This window comes from Sipha flava, unplaced genomic scaffold, assembly GCF_003268045.1.
Source record: "Sipha flava isolate LNK unplaced genomic scaffold, YSA_version1 241_pilon_pilon, whole genome shotgun sequence".
In the NCBI taxonomy this organism is placed as follows: Eukaryota; Metazoa; Arthropoda; class Insecta; order Hemiptera; family Aphididae; genus Sipha; species Sipha flava.
In genome coordinates, this window is record NW_020272889.1 from 82,865 (window position 1) to 109,562 (window position 26,698).

General features: G+C 30.8%; 2 protein-coding genes across 6 annotated transcripts in view; one reads left to right on the plus strand and one right to left on the minus strand.

Annotated features, from left to right (window-relative positions):
* LOC112684111 overlaps positions 1 to 11,950 on the plus strand; it is a 31,462-nt gene extending 19,512 nt beyond the window's left edge. For 3 of the 4 annotated variants that reach the window (XM_025555434.1, XM_025555432.1, XM_025555433.1), the window contains exons 2-7: positions 6,552 to 6,664; positions 7,611 to 7,759; positions 7,858 to 8,101; positions 8,232 to 8,329; positions 9,114 to 9,267; positions 10,470 to 11,950. In XM_025555434.1, the coding sequence (XP_025411219.1) occupies positions 6,552 to 6,664; positions 7,611 to 7,759; positions 7,858 to 8,101; positions 8,232 to 8,329; positions 9,114 to 9,267; positions 10,470 to 11,720 (2,009 nt within the window). In that variant the 3' untranslated portion in view covers positions 11,721 to 11,950. Of the gene's footprint in view, positions 1 to 1,186; positions 1,697 to 4,611; positions 4,815 to 6,551; positions 6,665 to 7,610; positions 7,760 to 7,857; positions 8,102 to 8,231; positions 8,330 to 9,113; positions 9,268 to 10,469 lie in introns of those variants that run through there. The other variant, XM_025555431.1, reaches the window with a different exon arrangement.
* A 7,706-nt stretch (positions 11,951 to 19,656) lies between these two features.
* Positions 19,657 to 23,850, minus strand: LOC112684120. 2 transcript variants are annotated; one of them, XM_025555445.1, is made up of 8 exons: positions 23,504 to 23,553; positions 22,975 to 23,281; positions 21,595 to 21,820; positions 21,323 to 21,531; positions 21,182 to 21,261; positions 20,843 to 20,981; positions 20,546 to 20,745; positions 19,657 to 19,797 (listed from the first exon to the last, which is right to left on the minus strand). In XM_025555445.1, exons 1-8 carry the CDS (start codon positions 23,551 to 23,553, stop codon positions 19,695 to 19,697), a joined length of 1,314 nt encoding a protein of 437 aa, XP_025411230.1. In that variant the 3' UTR covers positions 19,657 to 19,694. The 2 variants fall into 2 exon arrangements, with proteins under 2 accessions (XP_025411230.1, XP_025411231.1); XM_025555446.1 differs by having other exon boundaries at positions 19,674 to 19,797; positions 20,593 to 20,745; positions 23,504 to 23,850.
* Positions 23,851 to 26,698: the final 2,848 nt, after the last annotated feature.

Here is a 26,698-nt window from a genome sequence, read left to right on the forward strand (position 1 = left end):
GCTCATGTTCCTGTTATAATGATAACATATTATTATGATGGACTAGTAATTTATATTCTTAATTATTTATACATCACATTGTATTATATTCAAAAAAAAATACGAGTCATGAGGGGCGAAGGGGGCAAATGCCCCCTTCGCCCCCCTTAAATACGCCTTTGCACGAACGTACAATGTACATACATAAGTATGCAATAAGAGTATTGGGTAGCAGTGTTTATGTTATCTATGCATGTGAAACTCTAATGATGGTCAAGTTGCATTTAGAATTTTGGTTTTGTCTACCGTCCCCAAGTTTGATCCCTTATTGATAAAAAATAGTGATGTTTATTAATAATATTTAGTTATAATATAGAAAATTGCTATTTAAATGGTGAAACTAAAATATTTTGTGCCAAGTTTACCGGAGCTCGTGGGGGGCTTTGCTTTGCTCCCCACGGATCGCCTTGTGGTGGATAACTTTAGCACTCCCAAGTTTTATACTGAATGGTGCACTTATGGTGATCACGTATTGTACATTTCAAGCCATAGAACGAACCGTTTTCGACTCACGCGACACCCCGCTGATTGTATGAATTTTTTTTTTTCCATTCCTAACAGAAATGTGTATTTTTCCTTTTTCAAACCGGAGCATTGTTATGAACCGCCAGGTTTTGGCTACGTTTTCAGCCGCTCATTCGATATTTTGTAGGTTATAGGACCATTTATTATTGTCACCACTAACAATAAAATTATGGTCGAGGCTATAAAAACACGTCATCGGTTGAAATTTCTCGGGAAAACAATTTTTCACGTAATAGATGGCCAATGCACTAGTGTGGGCGTGAACAATATTGGTCTACCACGGCGCACGTGTAATATAAAATGGGGCTCAAAATGAAAATCGAAAGCTCGTCGTGTCGCGTTACCGTTCATCGTCTTCCGAACGCACACCGTGCGATATTTATTTCAATAACAGTAATAATAATTTTAATGTCAAAAATCGAGGTGCATCACGGCGCATTGTATTCGAATCGCGTGTATAATACACTACGGTCCGGACGGAATGCGATCGAATTCCGGCGGCGGTGTGGGTAACAACAACCGGTTTGTGTCGTCGTCCACGACACGACGACGTTCACGCACTCCGAAGCCCGGTGCCGCGTGTACGTGCCGCCGCCTCAGCGATCCAGCTACTCGCGCCGGGTCCGCTCCAGTCTCTCCGCGCGCGTGATCCGACGCGCTCATCGTCCGTGCACGCGTCACGCGAACGAAAGTACCGAAAACCAGGAATACGTAAAACACGTCCGATCGCGGGGCAATCCGCGACGCGCCCGTAACATTCTCGTCGTCGTTTCTTGTCCGTCGTTTTATTTTTATTTTTTTTGTATTTTAAATCGTTTTTCACCACCGCCTGATGCACCCGCGGTTTCCTACGCGTGCGCACCGTACTGCCGGTACGTAAACGCATCCCTCGTCGCCGTGTTAGAACCGTGTTCTGTACCACCGAGCCGAGACGTAACCGCACCCCTGTCTGACCGCGTACTTTGCACGCGGTTGTCGCGGATCGAACAGGTGTTTTCTTTTTCCGTGCGGTAGCCATACCTCGGACCCGCCCCGAGACCACCACCCCCGAACGGACGGGCACGACGCGCACCAAACAGGAAGGACCGACCGTTTCCCGTTGTTCTCTTGTTCCGCCGCCTGTTCCGCAACCGTAAGTCTTCGCGCGAGCAAATCGCGGGGCGTACGTGAGCTAGCGTGTACGGTCTACGTATTTAACAGCCGCACGCGTACCGCCGAACGGGATCGTTGAAACTGGACGTTACCCAAACAGAGGTCCGTCGGGTCTCGCGATATCCCTCGTACCGTCGTGTAGACGCCCCGCGTTCTCGTCCGGCAACTCGTACATCTTTCTCCGAAGATTTCTTAATCGTATACACAAACACCCGAAACGCGGTGATAAATATTGATATCGATATGCGACTGTAAACATCCAATCAGCCGGTTTCAGGTTTTTTTTTTATGACATTGTTGTTCACGTTTGTGGCGTACGAGCTTCACTTAATTTTTCGAAATTCCACTCGACGCGTTTTTTTTTTTCACGATATTAAATAATAAGCCCGTAAATTATTAGTGCCTGCCTGCGTGTAATATCGAAATCTTCTGTTCGATTCGGTTTTTGGTTTTGAACGGTAACATTGTTGGGATATCTAAGCACGTCGATAATGGTATACGCGGTTCAAAGATATCGACTTTTTGTGCAAACAAATATACCTACATTGTTATAATATACGCACAGGCTGTCTCGCGAAAGTATACACATTACGATATTTTTTTAAGATAATATAAACAATCAAATTCTGTTTTTATATAATTCACAGGAATAAAAACTGCAAACGTTAATGTATTAATTACATTTTTATGTTTCGATAAATAATTTGAAACAATTAATTTCAATACAAATGTTTGAAACATTTGAAGATTTCTGGTTGTTTTAACGTTTCGACCTTTTTATTTTTTTATATATTTTTCTTAGCTTACAAAAAAATATCAAAGATTAGGAAGTTAATTAAAATATAAATATTTTCCCTATGAGTTAAATACATACTCGTATATATATATATAAACAGAATCTGATTATCTTCATTGCCTCAAGAAATATCGCAATGGGTATATCTTGATTGCTATGATACACTCCGTATACTTGGTATTGCAAATAAGTACTCAGTACCTAATATATGTATTTGATTTACAACGGATTCGTCAATAATATAACTTAAATATTAAAATGTTTTACGTGCATTTACATATACATGGGTCGGTCATTAACATGTCTGCTACTGAAAATGACGTCATCCAATTTAAATAAAAAAATTTTAAATTAATAGTTTAAAAAAATTACAAGTGTTTATTACCTGTATGTTTCGTGTGACGATGACTGGGCAAAGCGTTGACGAAAATACTAATCGTGTGTAGATAATCAATCGTTTGCGGTGATAGCTAGTGTATGGCAATTCTTTAAACTGTCCGTATTGTATTAAATTGCTAATCATCCCATGTAACAGTTAAATCTTTTAATTATTTGTACATAATAACGCATTCGATTATATTCAGAACAAAGATCAATGCAGTTTTGTTACCGTTTAAATTTTTATCATACGGTATTCATCAATTTGCTTTCGATTTACTCTAATTATAAACGAAATTTATCGAATGTTTTTGTTTTTAAACTACGAGATTTATCCTTTTATATTATACATGCTATACTGCTGTATTTTTTCGAATCTTTCGAAAATGCTAATGTTCAAAACTTCAAGAATCCAATGATTTTGTAAACTTTTTATAAATGTAAATAATAATTAAACATTAGGTTAATGACGTTATAGTATAAAACCATGCACTTCATGTGTTTGATACTAAGTAATAAACAGTACATTGATTATAAACATATTATTCTTTGGCACTCGTTTAATTACATAATAATTAACGTGTTAAAAACTTTTAAAAATTCCAGAATTCACTTATAAATCCTGATGATAGAAGTTCTGAAAAATAAAAATATGTATACAAATCTGTTACTTGCATCGCATTGAATATGACGTATTAAAACATATAAAAATCCATTGAAACGGATGTGTATAAAACGTATTTGAACTTTCGACTATTTTTTATGGTCTCTCTGTAAACATTACGTTAACATCGGGTATCCAATACAATATTCACCGTAAACTGATGATTATCTACATTGAAAAATTTAATAGCGATTTTTTACGTCACTACAAATGTAAATAATAATTGTACTTTATGTCCTTATAAATACACAACTAATTAATTTTAACATACATTTGTCATGTTGATTTTGTCAAAATGTAGTATCGCATATGTGCATAAAACATCCATAAAGTGTAAAACCGTTTTGAGTTTTTTTTTTTACATTTTTTTGGTATAGAACTCACGTAATGCTTACAACATTTAAATACAAAATTAAAACCATTGAAACAAGTGATGATATATTTTAGAATCATATTATACATAATTGATTTTCTTAAAAAAAAACTTATTTCAAATTTAAACTGTTCATATATAGGTACTTACTACATGAAAACGTTTAGTACTGTTGATTGTAAGCCGAGAATATTTTTAAAACTATTTATAATATTCTTCTTCGTAAAATAAAACACCCAAAGTGCTTTATTTAAATTATGGACTAATAGTATTCAAAATAGAATATTTCTAAGAAGTTTCTCATATTATGTAATATACTCATGGTTGAAAAAGAGTAATGTCCATGACTTAAATTTTTACATACACATATGAACACACACATATACATACATATATATAAGCCTAAAATATCAGGTCAGACATTCATTAATAATTTCAATAGGCACGTTAGCTCTATAGTAGGTACTTACATACCGATCGACCCTTGAAGTATATATTATTTCGAAAATTTAAGCAGCAATGTAATAGTTAGTTATTCTTTTAACGGCATTTTGAATGATTATTGTTTCTCGCGTAACAGTATTATTATTTATTAGTATGTACAACTTGTCTGGCGAAAAACTTAAACTTAGGTTTTTACCTATTACTATTTGTATTTACATTATATCATATCATATTTCCCAGGCTAGCGCATAAATAATTCTTAAGTCAACGACTATACATTATTCAAAATAAAAAAGCCTCGTGCTATTTTTATTGAATAAACAAAATACAAATATGCGCTGAAATTACGAACATGGACAAAATTAATGTTCCTACATCGGACTTAGCGTCTTTGGATTGCTGGGATTATACAATTGAATTGGAATGTCTTCGTGGTCCACAAGGTATTATAATATATAATAATAAGTTTCAATAGAGAAAAAATTATGTTAGAAACATTTTTGTACTAAACTTATTTAATGATATATAATAAAAAAAATACTAATTTTTGTTATAACTTGAGTTGATATTATTACTTCGAAGAGAAAACTAGAAATAATTAATGTATTTTTTTTCTTATACAATTTTTTGGTTTATTTGTGATTAATTAAATACTTGACATCTCATACCAAATATCACTCGCATATATATTAAATATGAGTTAATATGATTATTAGTTAGTTGTATTAGAAAACATGAATAATTTTTGTAGAAAGTTACTTTGATTCTAATTTGACTAGTAAATGATATATGTTCGGTGTTTAGGACATGAAAAATATAAATACAAATTTGAAATCAAAGATTATTACTACTTGTATCAAAGTATGATAAATAAAAATATATTATTAAAACAACAAACTAGATAACAGAGAAAAATACATGAGACGTACAACATTGAAATGTAATTCATTTTTCCGTTAAAATAACTGTATGATAAATCATTCCTATCTATATAAACTTAACAACACGTGTATTAATACTACAATAAATATAAATCATTTCAAATAATGTATTTTATTTTCTAAAATGCATTTCAATTATAGTTTTTAATTAATAATTAATACTATGATAATGTTAGAGCCACAAAGTCAATAGCCAATAAGAATAGACAACTATGCAAAAATCTAATAGCGGTAGGTTACCTTATTAGATTACAATAACATGATTGGTAATCATAACTACGCACATCTAATTAGAAATTAGATAGTATTATTTAGGTAGTATTTTAACTCGAATTATGATATAATAATATGGTGCAGTCTAATATTTGTAACATATATACAGTGTGTGCTTATAAGTAAATAGTTATTATAATATAATATGATTCCTATACTTAAAACATCTAGGCTTCATAGTCCGTGTACGACTTTCGACTGAACTATACGTAATGTTTTGGTAATATTGTTGATTTTTTAATGCATAAAATACAGAAATCAAAATGTTGTCATTATAGGTAGTTACCAAAAACATATATGAGATCTATAAAATATATTCAGTTGGTTTTCATGATTATCAAAAAGCCACAAAAAATAATAATAATGATAAATAATAATGTTTTTATGCAATATATGCATTCATTACCTAGACAAATTCAGAGTGCGCAACATAGTTATAATAGCTTTAACGAAAACCAATTCGTAAATTCTCTAGTTTTACAATCGAGGTTAACCTAAGCTAACCCAGTCTTTCAATAAAATAAAAAAAAAAACTAAATCGGATTGAAAATAAAAAAATAAAATAAAAATAAATGTACTCGTATATTTTCTCCGTTTGATCACGAAGTCTTGACGAAGAACCTTCCTAGCTTCCTTCTATGGAATCGCGACGTTTTCGAAATGCCATATTTAACTGACTTCTTATGTAGGTATTAAGAACACCGATCAAGGTGATTACTCCTGTAGATCACGATTGATCAATATAATTAGAATAATTCAAGATTTTTTTGACAAATCATTTAAATTAATAAAGTGCAATTGCACGATGCAATGTAAATTATTTTTGATTGCTAAGTGGGAATCTCGAATTCAATCAGGAAATAGTTGTATTGTTCGTTTAGAATTCATAAAATGTTTTATTGTCGTGAAATCACGTAAATTGATTGCTTTCATAACTTTAAAATCTATTATTATGTGGTTTTGCAGACTTACAGCTAGCTGCGGAATTAGGGAAAACTCTATTAGAGAGGAATAAAGAATTGGAAACCAATTTGAGGCAACAACAAAATGTCGTGGATGATCGCAATCAAGAGATTGAGGTAAGATAACTATTATATTCAACACGTAAATTTGTATACTGAAGTCATAGCAGATGTATGATTGTTTAAACAAATCTTAAACTTCAAAACATGTGTTATTTACGTTAACCTAAAAAATACAACACCCACCTAGGTTGTTTTATATTCACTGCAGCGCATGTAACAAATAGGAAGAATTCATATTAACTGTTTAAGTTTAAATCGTATAACCACGACTGTCTGCAATACGCGTGATTCAATAATAAAAATAGATTGTAATGTCATCCTGTATGTACGCTACATTAAATATTCATTACACATAATATTTTATTTTTGTTAATTACACGGTGTAACGTAAATTTATGTTACTTTATGCGTTTTAATAAAACTTTGATACGAAAAAAAAAAATGTACAAAAATATACATGAATCAATCTTTAATGTTTATGTGTCTCTAACGCATCACAAACGAATAGAGGTACTTGCTTAAATTTGAGTTCAGTTTTCCCATACTAACAATCGCTAATTAATTAAACGTGACTTCGTCTAAATACGCATATCTATTCTGTCTGTTACACAAAAAATAATAATTATCGCTAAGACCTTCTGATTAGTATTTTAAATCATCAACGGTAATCGTGTTTCATCTGGTTTTAAAGATGCCATGGGCATTATTTTTATATACGTGGCAATGCGCCAATACAACGGACGCTCAGCCAGAGACCTTTCGGCAAGAGGTCGGGTATACAGTAACCGAACGCATTTTGTCAGTCTTAATCCTAGCGCACGACCACACGATTTTGTCGTATTGAAATTAGTATAAAATAATATAATAGTATTACACTCGGCATAAAATGAACTCTATTGGAAATTTGACCGAGTGGCCAAACTTTCAAAAAGCCAACGAACAGGCTATCGGTTTCAATCTTTACGAACTAGTCGTAACCGACTGTTTAATATGTTGGCAGTATCTTACCAAACAGACAGCCGCTCTGAGAGAAGTGAACGACTCCCGGTTGCGAATTTACGAACAATTAGAGATCAGTATTCAGGATCTAGAGAGAAATAATCAGAGACTCGTGCAGGAAAACATAAACGACAAAAAACAAATAAAAAGGTAATGTATATCTGCGATTGTGTTTTGATTATAATATGCGTTAGCATGCAAAAACGTGCATAAACAATAACACTGCGGCTTCGTGTACATTTTTATAGTTTGTACGAGACAATCGAAAGTTTGGAAAGTCGATGTGAAGATCTGCAGCACTTAGTCGACGATATGGGTCATTTGAAAAAAGACGACAGCGTAGTCCCCGAAGGCAGTGTCAGCGGGTCTGCGATCGAAGATCAAGATGAATATGCTAAACTTGTTTCACAATTGGAGCATGCGAAAAATCAAAGAGCCAAGGAACAGAGAAAAGTGTCTGAATTAGAACAAAACGTGTCCTTACTTATTAAGGTAAAAACAATGAGTCGTGAATGGATTAAAGCGATATTAGTGAATACACAATACCAATGAATACGTTACAATCATTTCCCTGTGTTAAATGTCAATATGATTGCAATTTGTATCTATTTGTTCAATATAGGAGAACACGAATTTAGAAGAAAAAGTAATTGTTATGCAACAGAAAGATGAAGAACTGAAAACGCTCCAAGATCAAATAGTCTACTTAGAGGAAATAAGGTAAGCTAAAAAAGTGTTTCATATTAAATTAATCATAATAATCAGTAGGTGTTATTTATATAGTTTATAATTACATATTTTTTTGGGTCTAGGGAAAACTTTGAAGTTAAATCGAATAACAAAATATTTTAAGACGAGTTGCATTTTTAATGCAACACTTTAATTAACTCAATTAATTCGAATCATAACAAGTTATCACTTAAACAGTAAACACATGATATTATAAACATATACAAATGTATAGGTATTTATTCAAAGAACACGTTTTCGTATAATAATATGTAGGTGTCTACTTGTCTACTCCAGTCATCGTTTTATTTAATCGTTACTTTATATCCTTGAAATGCTGATTTTTATTTCTGGTTATGACACGGAAATAATAAATTACTAATAACTTCTGCATTAAGGGTAATTTCTAGAGCAACAAAACGTTGAATACAAGTGTTATATTGTTTGGTATTTTAATTTATATAAAATCATATCCTTATATAAGAGTCTAAAATGCTACTGGAATAATGATATTATGAGTATGACGAGTATAAAATGTGAATAAAACAAAAAACTACTGCGTTTAATTACCGCGAATTGTATTCTTTCGATTGTTAATACTTTTCTAAACCGTGAATTATTAAGGTACATCAATATATGCATAATGTTCCTAACTCGCAAATATATTTCACATATTATATGTAAACTATTTTTAAAAATAATTAAAATTATAATATAATAATAATTTAGCAGTGCCCTATGTAATGTTTATTATTTATTTTATTGTTTATCAAAGACAAGGAAATTTATGTCGCCGTTGTCAACGTACCACCGACCAAAACCTATTCGACGAGTACTCAGTATACGACGATGATGATGACACTGATGATATTAGCGCTATAGGATCATATGTCGAAACGCACAAACACGAAGTCTTGCAACAATTACAAGTATGTTTTATTCTTGACTGAAAAGTATTATAAACGTGATACGGGGACATTGTTAAAAACTTAAGCTGTATCGCTTCAAAGCGTAAACGTTTTACGTTACGAAAACACAATATGACTTACTTTGAACAAATCTGCATGCACCACGTATTGCGTACATTGTTTTATTTTGTTTTCAAATTTACAATGCAATTTATTAAAATGTATTATATTATTTCTTTTAGAATTACTGAAAAAGTTTTTTATCCTAAATTCGATTTACAAATTATGATCAAACGGGCATTTTAATAAGATATTTAAATGAATAATCACCACGAACGATGAAAAATAGTCTGTTTGAATGAAAAATCTGAATCGAGTTTTGGCATTCGTCCCGGACCAAAACACGCTTAACTATGATAATTATTTTATTCTTAGGCTCGGCTATCCGGAATTTTTGACATTTTAATTTAGGTCACGATAATGAGCTAGTTTTGATAACTATTATTCGTGTAGGTAACACGTTTTTAATTTCAGATAGCCGACCAACGAGTAAAGTTTAAAAAATAAAATTTAAAGTCACGTTGTGCAATGCGCAGCACGTACATACATTGAGCCGTATAATATAAATTATATTTAATAATGAATATATAGGTAGCGTTGATCTGGTTCTAAAATGTTATTTATTGTTTCTGTCCAACGAATAAAACGGTTTAGCGTTCGTAAAATAATATTCACGATTTAATCCGACCACGATCTCGCATCCGCTTTAAATTTCAACTTAATGCAATTATTATTTTATCGTAATATGCTGCGCAGGATCGCATAATATCTGCAGGCCGAGTAGAAATTTTCCTCGAGCACAAAGGTTAGACAAAGTTTAGACAAAGGTCAAAGGCGAAGGAAACAATTGTAGCCTTGGAGAAAAATCGTGTCCTAGTCAATGGATTATATATAATATATATAATTATACGCCAGAATGGTAAGGGTGATCAACTCTGATTTCTGCGGGGGTCCGATTTGAAACTCGACAAACTTCTGGCGGTCCGAAACACACCGGTGTGTGATAATAAAAATTAAAATATAAAACGATACTATGCGATCGCGCAACGAGCCCGTGAATCGGTGACCTTGTCGATGGGGCGGTTAAACATGCATAACAAATAAACAGGTATATTATTGCGTTATTGGCATTAAATAGTTTTTGTACCGGTTGACGCGCGCAGGAGACGCTGGGCGAGAACTATTCGGAAGACAATCCGTACCGGATACTGGTGGACAAGTACGAGGCGCTGCTGAAAATCCAACAGAAGCACAACGCGTTCACGACGATGCTGCCGTCGAACAACTGCAAGGACGAGAACCAGGGCATATCGTTGCACGAGGAGCTGCAGATGTCGGGGCAGTTCTCGTCGTTCAACGGCAACGCGTCCGACAGCGACGACGACGACGGCGGCGACGCGACCACAGACGTCGGCGGCGGTGGGGTGGCGACGGCGAGGGGCCCGGCGTGCAAGTACTCGGAGACGGAGACCACGTCGTCGTCGGGATTCTCGGACGAGACGAGTAACAAGTGCACGCAGACGGAAACGTTCTTCACCGGGTCGTTCCTGTGCACGATCTCGGACGGCGACGACTGCCGGTTCAGCATCTACGACGACGCCAGTCCCATCGAGAGCCGGTTCCGCAAGACGCCCGAGTACCGTCAGCTGTTCCGCGAGATATTCGCCGTGCTGAAGCGCGCGGCCGAGGCCAAGGACGAGGGCGAGCGGCTGCCGCTGCTGCAGGACGAGAAGTGCGACGACTTGCTGCTGAGGGACAATGCTGAGTGCGACGATGACGACGACGGCGTGTGCGACTCACGGCGGACGGCGGCCGCGCCCAGGGTGCCGCCGGCCACGCCGGCTTGCGAGACCAACCCGCTGATCGGGTTGTTGGAAACCGCGGCCGCGGCCCGGTGCGAACCGGTCGCCGCGACGGAACAGCACATCCCGATGGCGGCCGAACGACGCGTTGAGAAATGCGAACGGGCCGTCGTCGCCGCTGCCGCCGACCGGGAACAACCGCGGCAGGACGACCGTCTGGGGCACACCGTACGCCAGCATCGGGACATCATCGAGGAGCTGGCCTCGTGCAGTGCAAAGCACAAGAAGCACGTGCGCCACCGCAAGCACCCGTCCTCAGGCAGGCAACAGTCCCGGGATATCAGCCACCTGGTGGACTACAAGTGGAAGGATACGAGCAGGCAGAGGAGTGCAACCGGTGGTGGCGGCAGCGGCGACCGGCCGTCGCCGTCCCACCGGGCCACGTGGTACGGGCCTCGGGACGAGACGACCGCTGGCCACGAGTCGATGGAGTTCAAGAGCATTGCTTCCCAGGAGGTCGCCAAGTTGAAGTTGCTGGAGAAGTCGTACGCCGAAGTGTTGAGAGTGAGGAAACCACCGTCCAACCGGCCGCAAACGCAATATTTCGGTTAGACAGACGTATGTGTGGCGTGCACGTGTACAATAACGCACCGATATGTGCGTCTACACGCGCACGAATTTAAAATTTGTTTTTCAAATCCTTTATTCCTATTTAATATATAATATTAATGTAAACCTGTTGCGGGGTAAAAAGAAAAACATGAAAAAAAAGACAGCACTAAACGTCTACCGAACGTTATTGAGTTCCCGTGTTTTAACTAAATTAATATTATTTAATTTGATTTTTTTTGTTTTTTTTTTTTATTATTATTATTATTATTATTGATAATTCTCTATCAAAATTCAAGGTATTGTACTTGTATGTACTAAAAAAAGTTTATTCCCGTTATGGAGTTTTTCTTTTTTAATTTGTAATATTTATCATCTTAGTGTATAATATTACGTTTTTTATTCATTGAGACAGCAGTTTTAAGTTATATACATCATTTGAACGAGTTTGTTTTGTTTTTTTTTTCTAATCTTTATATATTTACTTAAGAGCATTTTGATAATAACGTTTTACTTATTGTTTTCAAACGATTTTTAAAAATGAAAAACATTGCGTGTGTTTATATATATATATAAGTTTAAACGAAGAAAAGAAAACCAACTTTTAAGAGTTCTAAGCTTGTATTTCGATTATTATTTTGTACACCTTTATCCCGACTGTGTTAAAAAATCCACAAAAGGATATTATTTTTTTTTTTTAGATCTTTTCCACGGTTTCAGTATTTGATCAAAGAAATATTATTTCATCGATATATTATTATTGAGGCTTAAACTTCAATACTATAGTTTCCAGTTAGCTTGACTTTATTAGGCATATGTTTAACAAATTACAATCATCATATGAAAAAGTACCAATGGACATTTGTATATATTGAACATGTGAAAAATGAGTAGAGAGCGGTGAACGAAATAAAAAGTAAAATTAATATTGAAAACCATAATTAGTTTCAGAAAGTTGGCGTTCTATTTAATTACATTTTCTATGTATGTGAGTATAATATACATACAATTATAATTATATAATGGTCGAATATATACTGTACATAAATGTATATATGGTAAATTTACCCATGCATGTATTAATTTGAACATAAAAATATAATTTAATACATCTGATTCAGCCCGAACATCTTATGAGAGGGAGCATCTTATGAATAAGTAGTGTTATGTGGTTATGTTAAAATGATCTGTTTTCGAACATGAATCGGCAAATCTGAAATACATTACAGCGATAACACATAATAGGCTACTTCGTCTTCGTATCGTATAATATTTATACAGCAGAACAAGTCGTAAAAATACTACGACCGATACTTTATAATTTATCGATAATACATGTTTATACCTGATTGACGATGGGTTTAAGCACAATTCTACAAATAAAGTACGCCATTGACCAAGCGATTAGTTTTTTCATTTAAAATCTGATTGCAATCTGACAGCAACATTGAGCTTTAAATTAAAAACAAATTCTTTTTCGTGTTTTTCACATTACTAATGCCGCATTCTAAATGATTAGCATATAATATAATATCATTAGCAGGAACGTTGATGACACTAACAAAACGAATATAATGAACTTTCCAAAACTTCAATCCTATGAGTTTGATTGAAATCGATTATGAATATGTTCTAGTGTTCTTGTATTCATTGGATTCAATTCTGTCATACTGCCAATTTACGGTAATTATTTGTATGTACGCGATAAGAAAATTACGTACAAGGCTATTTATTTATTCACATTTTACAATATTCGTTATGATTATACCCGTAAAGAATATAAATTATATGTTTTTGTGAATGACAAATGTGGTTTAATTATTTTTTTTCGATTATACATACCTAGGTACATTAATGTTAGGTAGTACTAATGTGTATGTATAATACACCAACGATTTAATGGTTTATATTAAAAACATTTTGATCTTATTAATACATAGTATAATAATATAAAAATCAATTTTTATTTCGAAATTTTCTCTTTCTTTATAATTAGCCACAATTATTAATTTTCAATCAAAAAAAAATTTATTAGTTAACGGTTAATTATTTAACAACAGTTTATTAAATAATACATTTTATTGATGGTTAGTAATGATTAGTTAAAAAAATAAAATGTCTGAAAGAACGTAGGTAAGGTATTCAAAAATATTCATAAACCGTAATCAAAGTGATTTTATTTTTGCATTAAACTATACTTCCAAATAATAGGTAAACATTTATGCGTTTATAAAAAGTTTAAAGTCCAAAATTTTATAAAAATTTTACTTCTTTTTATAATATTTCTCATCCTTTATGTTTCTTCTTCTATCGAAATTTAGAAATTATTAAAATTATATGATGATAGTTCTTTACAGCATTAAATAGTTCCTTGGTATTGTAATGTAACCACTTTCTTAAATTTTGCCACCAGCTCTATTCTAAGTGTTCCACCGCTCCTCTTCCCACAGTTCTTTCCGTGTGTTATGAGATGTAACAGCTGATATTTCAACATTTAAATCATTACGGTTCTTAATTTTTTTTAATTTTTTTATGGTAATTTTTTTAATCTTTACTTATTTTAAATGGTAACGTGCATTTTTTATTATTACATTTTTCTGGACACTTTATAGATACGTAAAAACTGATATGTTAAACCAACGATGTTAATTATTTAAAAATAGGTACCTATTTATAATTAGATTAGCACAATCACAGGGAACCAACATATGTTTAACATGTTGAAATGTTTAGCTCTACGCCATAGGCATAACTAGACCTCTAAAACGTGGGATGTTAAATATGTGAATGCATCACAGAATCATGGGGGTCTTTGCCCCCCCCCAAACCTAAACTCACAATAATACATATATCAAAACTTCAAAATACATGTTAAAACATTTCACATCTTCACATAAATAAAGAAAGCAAATTTATAATATTTTTCTTTTACTACAATATCAGTAACTTATTGGTACATTTTAAATCAGCATAATTTTTCTAGGTATCATGCAATATTTATTCAAAATAGTTTTGGTGTAAAGCTGATTTAAAAAATCATCTTCAATATTTAACAAAGATAAATTGGTACACCTTTGACGAAGCATGATCTTAGTCAATTTTTTATCCACCGTATTGTTGAAAAACTTCACCGCAGGTAGCAGAGCTTACCGGAATTGCGATTGCAATTTGCAAAAGTTTGTATAAATTTGGAAAAGAATATTTTATCGTTTTATCTTTTAGTGTGGCGAAATGGCGGGGGCGAAACATCCGCGATTCGACCTTTTTACACCCCCCCCCTAGTTGCGCCATTGCTCTACGCATTGGTGTGTTGTGATTAAGAAAACAATTTATGCTAAACTTTTATTTTACAATTAAGCCTAAACTGTTATTCAATAGTTATAATGTATTTATAATTTCAAATTAACATATTTTTAAAAATAAATACGAAACATCCCTTCATTTCTTTCCAATGAGCTCCAATTGAAGATCAATTTTTCAAAAATTCTACACTTTCCAAAAGTCTAAAGTTGTAAGCGATCGTTGTGGTACTCTTCAATTTTTACTAGTATGTGAAAATTATTAATTAATGACTGGATTGAAATAGTTAGTTTCTGAAACTACCAACGCATTAAAAATGTACAGAAAAAAAATAATTGTAATAATTACTAAGTAATTAAAAAGTCGAAAAACTAAAATTAATTTTAAAAAATTTCGATTTTTGCTTACTTTACCTACAATTTCAGAACTCTCGCTTTCGTCCTTTCTACTTAAAGCCGTGGACAAATGTTCCAAAAAACATTATGGTAATACCAGTACACATGTATCTGATGGTCGATGCCTTCCATTATCAAACGCGTAGGTACGCCCATGCAGACATTACCGTCGACCAAACAAAAGCCTTATTGACGGCTTGTGGAGATTGCATAAATTTACCCACAAGTGGAAACAGTTATAATATATTTTAACGAAGGCGTGCAAAAGCCGGCAAATTTTATATTCCAGGCAAAAGTACAACTGTTGATAAGACAAGAGTAGGAAATACATACAAACAGACTGATAATATTTTACGTATAACTGGATGGTGCCCTAAGAAAAAGGCTTAATGTTTATTTTATTGTTTTTTTTAAATTTTTTTTTACAAACGCCAAACAAGCTCAATTGCAAATAGGTATACTAACGCACATTATTATATTGTATAATAATAAGAATAAACATTGTATCTAAAATAATATAATTTTTAGTAGGTAAAGATTATTTATTGGGAGGGGATATATATATATATATATATATTTTATATCAAACGCTATATAAGACAATAATTATTTTTATTATTACATATTTGTTTACTAATTGGAATTTTTGCCATGGGGGGACACTCCATAACTATGTTATGGGTTGGTATTATTATGATAAACGTAATAGGCAACTATTATTATATTATATTATTATAAGACTCGTTTTAACCAATTTTTTTATTTAATACTGAATAATTCTAAAAAATATTAAATAATATTAATTAAAAATATAATTAAAAAAAAAATTATGCATGCGCTTATTACAATTTTCCTTGGTAGAGGGTTATGACCACCGTGCCACTACACCACTGAATTTAAATGTTAAATGTTTAATTTTCCCTACAGAATTTTATAAATTTTATAGAAATGTATATTAGTATATATATTATTAGATTATTACATTATTATATGATACTATCATTAGAATAATGATAAAGAACTTTAGTGTACCCTATATCAGTGGCGTCCCGAGATAAACATTTTTTCGATGCTAATTGCAAAATCTAGTTTACCACCCACCCACCCATACTTAAATTCATCTCATTCAGAACTCATATATTAATATTTGTCTACCTAAATATATACGATAATTAGGTAACTTACATATTATTATCCAACAACCACCCACCCCTTTTTAACTTGATGCCTAGGCTTCATTTAGACCTATATTCGGCTCGCCACTGCCCTATATTATAATATTTTTGTGTTCATTATCAGCATGGACATAGGCAGGGCCGGCTCAAGCAAAAATAGAGCACTAGGCAAAATCAAATTTTGCCGTCTTTAAAAAAAAAAAAAAAATGAGCTCTTATTTTAACTTAGCTCCTTCCCCTATTTTTTATGTTACAAAATATCTACATAAAAAAAATTTAAATTTTTCTCTTACCTATTTGGATTTCTACAATAAATATTCCGAATTAAACTGTTGATGATCCGAAATTATTGTCTTGAAAAATCCCATAAATTAATAACATATTTCTCATTTGTAAACACAACTAACTTTATTCGACATAATATTTTGAAAAAATAAAATTAAATCATAATGCTGTTCAAACTTACTTTTTAAATTTGTTATGGTCAAAAAATAGTATAAAAAGTGTTTTTCTATAATATTCTTCCGGAGTAGAATTTTAATAATTGTCTCGATTAATTTATTTTTTTTTTTTTTTGAAAATCTTAGTACACTCATTGAGCCATCAACATCAGTTAAAGTTTTTGAAGTCGTGATAAATATTAGGTTAAATTCCATCTCAGCATTTTGGCGAAGAAAATTGAAAGAATCAATGACAATTCGAACTATTTCGGGGTGTGTTTGAACACCAAAAATTCCCCCCTTACCTACGCCCATGATTATCAGTTAATATCAAAATACGTTCCAGATCTTTCGAAAATTAGACTCTGTTCTAGGGAGAGTTATATAAATCGTGTACAAAATAATACTTACTTACCCACTGTTTAAAATTTATCCGACACCATTTTCACGAGTTGTATTTCCATTAATTGAATTTTTAGTTTATTTTTAATCATATAAATTATAGTACATAATTTCAGATTTGCATATCCGATCGTTAAATATAGACAAACATAAATTTATTTTTCCGTCCGCTGCAATCACCTGTAGATGATGTTAAAAGTAAACGTAAAGTTATGGATGATACATTTAAAGCTTTATAGTCTTCTTCGTTTATCATAAATTCGAAAATCCCAACGAGATTTATTGGAACTGTGAAAATTTTTTTATGACGACATGATATAACATTAAATTTATCTATTAAAATTATTAAATATTTTAAAAATTAAGAGAGACATTTTAAGGAGGGGGGGTTATAACTTGTAAACCACCTTCTGGCTATATTAGTTACAATGTCCAATATCCTAAATAAATTGTTTTACTGTCGACTTTTAATTAATATTTGAAACAATACGAACAGTACGTACACGAAACATTAATCCTATTAAAATTTTTTTATTTAAAAAAAATGTTTTAAGGCTTTTCAATAACTTGAATCTGTTTTTAATGTATTTGGGATAACTTATGATACAATTTACAGTTGAGTTGTGTTAAAACATGTAATTTATTCTTAATACTATATTAAACATGTTTAGATAAAGATCTCATTTCCTAATATTGGATTATATTTTAATATTTGATTAGTATTTACTTAGTATTTTTTACATTTTTGTAGTCATAAATGTCATTTATGTCTTGGTTATTAAATTTCTATTTGATAAAAATGGTTAAAATAAATCCTTAACTTCTCAATTTTTGTGATTAGTTGGAAACTCAAGTGTATAAATGGCTGTCATTATAATTTTATTATATTTGCTGTCCAATGCGATTACATATTCCAAACTTTTTATGAAACCAAAACTATTTTATTGACATTTTTTTTTTACAATAAGCTAAGATAATATGAACATTTCAATTATTAACAAACACCCCAAATGTCATTTAACATTTTACCATCTATAGTAAACAGTACTAAAAGCATTTAATAAAAATCTCCAAGTTAATGATTATTATTTTTTGAGTTACAATGAAAACAAAATTTCCATTTCGTCAAAAATTAGTATGTCATAAATATTAGCATTATTTTATTAGTTGTCTTAAATTTTTTATAATTCTTAAGAAATCAGCATACACAGATACAATAAAACATGGTAACCTAATACATTCACTTAGAATTTGATACTAAAACAATGTGTTCCATTTTAATATTCAATCATTTTCTTCCAGTAAAATGTATATAATATATTAAAATTACTTGAAAAATCTAATATTCCAATATTTGATCGAAACTCTAAAATCAAATTAATTAATTCTTTAAATTTGAAACTGCAAATAACATTGAAGAAGATATCAATTAACAAATTAGTTCCATGACCACATCAAAAGCAAAATCAAAATATACAAACAAAAATATTAATCTATCCTATTTAATAATTGTTTTTATTAGTAGTGTTAATATAAATACTTTTAAAACAAGGGGAATTACTATTTTACTAAACTAATAAATTTTTAGCAAATATATATTTTACAAAAAAATATTACAACTGTATTAAAATTAATAATGTAATGTTAGAATGTATAAGCAAATTAAAACAGTGTAAATGAAAACATATATTATTAATAATAATGATTCATATAGATTTATCCAGTTTTATTCAAAAGCTAAAAACTATATAAAAAATAATTTTATATATATATATATATATATATATGTTTTATCTTTAGGATAAATTCTATATAAATACGTTTGATAATTTTAATATTATTAGATAATCATAATTTTACAAATACATTATGTAAGCTAACATTTTTAAGTAAATAAGTGGTTAAAAGTATTTAACACTCAATTTCGGCACAAATGGCATTATTATTAACAAAAAAAAAAAAATAATATTCATACATATGACAGTTACTAATTTGTAAATTCTGAAAAAATAATATTTTAACTTTACTGTACTAATATGACAAAAATAAAATAAAGTATTTGTAATCCCAAAACTTTATTTATAATACATTTCACGTACATACATTCAAAATCATAATTTTTATTTATGTGGACAAAATAACACACATAATTAGAATAATGAAAAAATGAATTGTTAATACATTATAATGCTACAAATTTAACAGAAAAAAAGTAACATGCATGAAATCTAGAAAATTGTTATATATTTTAATTGGGATATAAAACTACTTATTAAATAATGCAGTATGTACAGCATCTATATCGTATGTGACGTACGCTGAAGGTTTATACATATCAATAGCACGTGAAGGCATTCTGCGACTTGTTCTAGAACAAATGTAATACATTATTAAAAAATATAATTATAATTATAAATAGTAACAATAAATTTTATAAAATCATATATTATAGACGTTAATGCCCAGTTGCATGAAAATAGTTCAATAACTGTTGGGCGGATAATCTACCGATTATAAAATAGTAGAAGTTAAAGAACAAATTGCGTTTCATGAAAGTATTATAAATTGTATCATATAATCAGGTTAAAACCAATTATCTGGTATTAAGTAGTATATAAATATTATTCTTATCAAGATTTCTTTTTCGAAGAAATAAACCAGTCTTGGTAATTTAATTGTTAATTGTTATTTGACGGATTTGACCTATCTTTAAACCACCTTAATCTTGAAATATTTATTAAAATATATAGAATATCTTTATCGATAGCATCAGATGAGAATGACAAAGACATTACAATTAATTATTTAAAATTAAAATGTCTTAAACAATAATATAAAATAAAATAAAATTAATAATTATTCAAAATTAAATAAATAACAATAATTTCAAGTGATAATACATTTTAAATTAAATGATAAGGGATCTTAAACAGTTCTGCAAATATTACAGATCCAAAATCGAACCTATAACTTATCGAGCTAACAACGCTTTATTAGTCTTTTATTTATCAATTTTAAAGAACAATTTTATTTTTACAGAATTGATAAGTCGTTATCGGTTCTGTAAATGTTCATGCAACCCAGCATAAGAGTTTATTAAGATTCCGATTATTTACCCAGGCAGAGATATTGGTCCAGCAGGATTAGATCCAACATTTCTTACCATATCACACTTCATAGGCCTGCCATCAAGCTGCCTGTTGTGATATACATCAACTGCTTGAATAGCATCTGCACGACGTTCATATATTACTTCTGCAACACCGGGTCGAACTACTCTAGACTCTAATAAATTACCTATATCAGCAAAAAGTTCCTAAATAAGAAAATAAAAAAATTAATTATTAATCTAAGTAAAAAACCAATATCAAGTTATTTTATACTTTATAGTTTTAATAAAATTAAATACATACTCTAATATCTTCAGATGTAACAGACGGTTCTAAATTAGAAATAACAATTTTATGACCAGAGGGACGTGAACGCTTAGCCATAACTGTTTGACGAGAATCTAATCTTGAACGTAATGTTTCACTTAACCCTCTATGATTCCTTAAATAATTTATAAATAAATAAATTAGTAATAATTATAATATAATATAATACAGTAACACTAATTAAAACTTTCAAATGATTAAGTAATATTTTAATAAATAAAAATTATTTATTCCTATTTAACTTGTTATTAATTATGACAGTTAATAACTAAAATCATTTTAACTCTTGAAACTTTTGATAAAATTATATTTCACCTTGAATTTCTGTCTAATAAATCATCTTCATATCCATCACGATTGAACATTGCATTTCCACCTATATTCCGTCTCATTACCTATAATATAATCAAAAATACAACAAATTGAAAATTTTAATTTAAAATGTATCTTATTTACTGGGGTCGGAGAGTATCTATTGGTTTCTTCCCAATCCATTGAATCTTCATAATCCATTGCCATAGGCCTACTATATGGTTTTTCATTTATTCTTGAAGGTCTAGTAGAACGCTCAAAAGGTTGTCTCATAGACTGAGCATTTGATATTGGACGTCTTGAGATTCTCATATCACGTCTCATTGGTCTTATTTCTTCAACCGGTCTGTCGCCTTATGTCAAAAATACAGTCAATAATAAAGTAAACAATAATAATTCAAATCTAAATATATTACTTCTAAATGTGTTCAACTCAGAATTGAATGTATTACTACTATGTCTTTTCTCTACACCATCAAAACGTCCTTGATTTACAGTAGGTCGTCGATCACGAACACTTGAATGATGTGAAGAAGCTCTTTCATCCAAAATAGACTTAACAGTAAGAATGCCACGACGGTCAATTTTTACACGACCTAAGTTATTGGAAAGTCCTCTTGATGTTCCCATACTACGAGTACCCTAATCAAACAATAAGAAATACTATGTATTATTATCTAATAAAAGAAGACTTAAGATTAAAATAATTTTACAATAATATTGCTATCTTTACATCTATAAAATGTTATAATAATAATAAAATAATATTAAAAATTGATTAGTTATAAAATTATTTAAAGTTATGAAAGATGATAAAAAGATTGTCATATTCTAACAGTCATAGAAATAATGTTTAAAAATGTAAAATTAAAAAGTTACTATTAAGATCAAAAAAAAGATTAAAGGTAAGAAAAATAAATTTTGATTACGTAATAATTAATATAAATTTAAACACCACCAAATGCATAGACAAAAATGTATAGATTATTAAAACATTATATTCATATGAGTAAGCTTATCAATATAAATTGGAAAAAAAAAATTGTCTTACAATCAGTTAAAGATTATTTTTTGTAATTCATAATGAAACAATTTTATATTAACATAGCAATCTAAGCATATAATGATTTGTTAATACATCCTATCCATACTATTGAATTTGGTAGATAATAACAATAAGTAGCTGATAAATGTAATAACTTATTTATATTGCTAGAGAACAGATATTAATATTGTAAGAACCTAAAAAATAAAAATAAGCTTCAAATGTAATTAAAACCTTTGCTTAAGATATAAACCTAAAGGAGGTTTAGCATATATTTATATGTATTAAATAATACATTAGATTAAGTTCTATTGAAACACAATGAGTAGATAATTATAAATTGCATAATTTATATAATCTACAATTCATATTAACCTGTTTTTACTTATCCATTTACTAAATTTAACATAAATTTACAAATGAGCATTAAACCAATATAAATAAGTCTATAAACCGTTTTCAAATCCATAAAATGAAACATAAAAAATTTAAAAAAAACAATCAAGTTTTTTAAACATTGATATTGACACAAAAAATATTTAAAAATGCAAAACTCTACTGATAGTTGAAATATTATGGATCAAAAAATCATTTTCTTTTTAACTCAGTATTAATGTATTCATTAAAAATACATTAATATTAACTACTTAATTCTATTAATTAAATTAGTATACTAGATCAATGCTTGCTTTATACATATTATAGAATTGAAAGATGTCGTTTCTTTCATGATTATAGTTTAGTTACTAACATCATAAGATGATGAATGTAATCGGCGTTCTTGGATTTTTTCACGAGCATCTTTCTGTTTTGTTAGTTTTTGTCTAGCATCTACTATTACAGTAGGCTTTTCTAAAGCTTTTTGCAAAAGTCTAACACGGGCATCCATCACATTATTTATGGCCACTCTTGAATTTTTTGTCAATATTTTTCTTTTGTTTAATGTATCATTATTAGACTGTCTTTGGGCAGCTTTTAATCGTTTAACTTTTGCAGCTTTATTGGCTGCAGCTAAACGTAAACGATTATGAGGACCAGATTGCAGTGCTTTAGTACGCCTGAAATCACAATTTAACTAATTCAAATTACAAGTTTAGCACATGAGTTGGAAATAACAAATCAATGTTTAAAAAAATAAAAATTTGAGTGGGAGACCGCCGGTTAAGTGTACTTAAGCCATACAGTAATTTAAACGAATTACTCCAGACATTCATTCAGTTGTGAACTGACATTATTGGATCAAAAACTGGATGACATATTATCAATCATTATATATTTACCCTCCACGATCTCGACCATTCTGTGGTCGCTTTCCTTTTATGAACTTCATGATGAAATTAACTTCTGGTTACTGAAACCGAATGTAAACGAGAGTTTAATGCGTTACACCACGAAAGACGACTGCTAAACACGGCCGACCATGTGTACGAAAACTGAAGACGAGTGGGTTTGCGGGAGTCAAACAATTGAACTAACACATACGTCGTAAAAGTAAACAACACGATTAGTGAATAAGTTAGACGGTATGAGACGATAGAATAACAATTCCATCGATACGAAGGAAAACAACAGAAATCTAAGTAGCCAAAATGGTTGTTTTAACTTGGGATGTGATAGAAATACATTACACAAACAAGACGAACGGTCGACCAGTGTAGCCACCACACAATCGTTATTCATGCGATAATGTAGTCATCGGCCGGAGTGTAAAGCGGGCTCTTATAGATCTTATAGCTCTTATAGATCATATACTCTTATAAATCATATGGAGTTATCGCATATCATACGTATAGAATTAGTTGAAGTCAACATAACTATAGAACCGGTGACATCTGTGCATGCTTATCAAATGTCAATCTGTTTTTTACCGCTTAAAATTGAATTTTGGCATCACTAATTCTGAAATTAAGAAACATTGTTATTAATCATAATTTTAACCTAGCGAATACAATATAGTTAATAATAGTATTATAATAATGCCGAATAAAATTCAAGATCCTTTTAATAACTATCGAATTCAATTGCTACGGTTTATCATTGAACCATATATATATATTTAAGATTAAATCATAAAGCCAAAATGCATTCGTTTTCAATGGCAGTCAAAAATTTGGGATAAAATTACACCAAAATGATTTTATTTTAAAATCAGTAATATCACTAATATCTATGTAGTAATTATTTTCCATATTATTCTTTTGTAGAGTACATTCTTAGTTATAACCACACTAGTTTCTAGTACATATGTAATTATTATTTTAATTTTATAAGTATGCACCTGTTAAAAATTAATCTTTGTTTGTTTTATTTATTTCAATAAATTATTATTATTATACAATATTACATTTACATTTTATGATACATAATATTATGCATCATAGGCGTGCGCACGGGGTTTGCAGGGTATGCCGCTGCATAGTCTGCGGCTTCATGCGAGGGGCCCATATTTATTATTAAGTTAAGAAACTTTAAATTTAATTACCGCCACAGGAAATTTAAATCAATTAAAGCTTGATAGTAATGATATTTCAATGTTGAAGGAAAAATTTAATTTGAATACTACATTTGAATCTGAAATTAAGCTCATTACAAATATGTTTGATAGAACTTCTATTAGAGGGTCATCATCTAAAACAATTTTAGTATGGCTGAATTGGTTATCAGAAAACGACCGGAAAACAATATTTTCATACTTCAATAAAGCTTTAACACAATTTGCAACAATACCTGTGGCAAGCTGCTCGTGTGAGAGGGACTTTTCCAAATTGTTTATTGTAAAGTCTAAACTTAAAAACACTATGTTACAAGAACGTCTTCATTCACTGATGTTAATATTTATCGAGCAAAAGATGGCATCAGAAATCAATATTGAAGATGTAATAGATGAATTCAAAGCATGTGTACCGATAAAAAGAAGACTTGAACTTTAGATTTTAAGTACTCTCTATAAAATAACAACATTATAAATATGTTAAAATTATTCAAAAGCATTCAATACAGTACATACTTGATCTTAAATAAATAATAATTTTTTTTTTAATAAATATAAATCAAATTTCAAACTACTTATTTCTACAGTGCATTGTTTAATATTCTACTGTAAAACTATGTGTGATTTTAGATTCTAAGGGAAGTAAAGAAGCTAAGTAGTATATATGCAAAAACTTAGATTGTGACTTGAATCTTATATGCGTTAAAAGAAAATGCAAATAAATTAAGGGCAGATTAGAAAATTTATTTGTGAGGGGCCCTATATTTTTTATTGCATAACCTGCGAATAAAGTCTGCGCACGCCTATGTTATGCATTATGAGAAAAAATAATAAATAAGAATTAAAGAAACATTTAGAAACTTAACAAACATTTATACATTATAGCTAATCGTGATCTTGTTCAATAATCAATTAATATCTGCGCCAAAAATTAATGATAAGATACCACACGCATGTGCATATCAGTGCGATCCTACTGTTATATTGGCTTCACAAATTATTTGTATAACTCCATCCGTTGTATATGATCTAAAAGCGGGCCTCGCGGGACCAGTAATACCATTGATTATAAATACCAAGTACAGTCGGTACTATCTATGACTCCGGTCGTAACGACATATGAGGTATAACGACGTTAATTTCAAAGATTCGGCAAAATTCCGATTTACAAAACAACTGGTTATAACGGCATTGAACGTAACAACAATATCGGTTAATACGACTGCTACATAGAGTCATACCGAGCCATTTTTATCTTGAGGCAGAACTGAAGCAATGCGCTCCCTAGGTTGTAGGGTTATCACACTCACCGCTTTTAATATGTATAATACTATTCAAAAAAATCTGAAAAATTGTAATTAGGTTTCTAGCAAAACAAGAAATAATATTTCTTAAAATAAGTTAATTATTTAATATTTTTGCGCCCCCAGTTTTAGGCGCCCAAGGCAAATTTCTCCTTAGCCTCACCCTAGTTACGGCTCTGCTGCTACACACATTTTAATCGTATATAACAACCGTAAATTATTATTTTCGCAAATGATCCTCTAATATTATCGGTGTAATTACCTACATGGATAGGGTACCTTCCACCGTTATTATTAGGGCTCGGAAGTTGATGAATTTTGAATTTCTTTTTTCGGAACTCTTTGGACGATGCTCCCCTGGCCACAATTTTTTTTAATTAGCATGTGAACCCGAATAACTAATTTTTACTTTGCATTTGTTGACTATTTAGATCTTTAGTATATCTTTATATATCCGTGGTCGTAAATCATATTATATAATTCATTATAATTAATTCCATATTTGAATATTCAGATATTCCTATAATTGTAATTAATAATAATGAATAATAATAACGATAAGGTATACATTACGGATAGTGTAATATATCGTATATTTTCCAATAGTTGATATTGTGATTGCAAATCTTAAGTACAGATTTTCTGAGAAAAACTTATCAATTGTTTGTTCAGTTGATAAA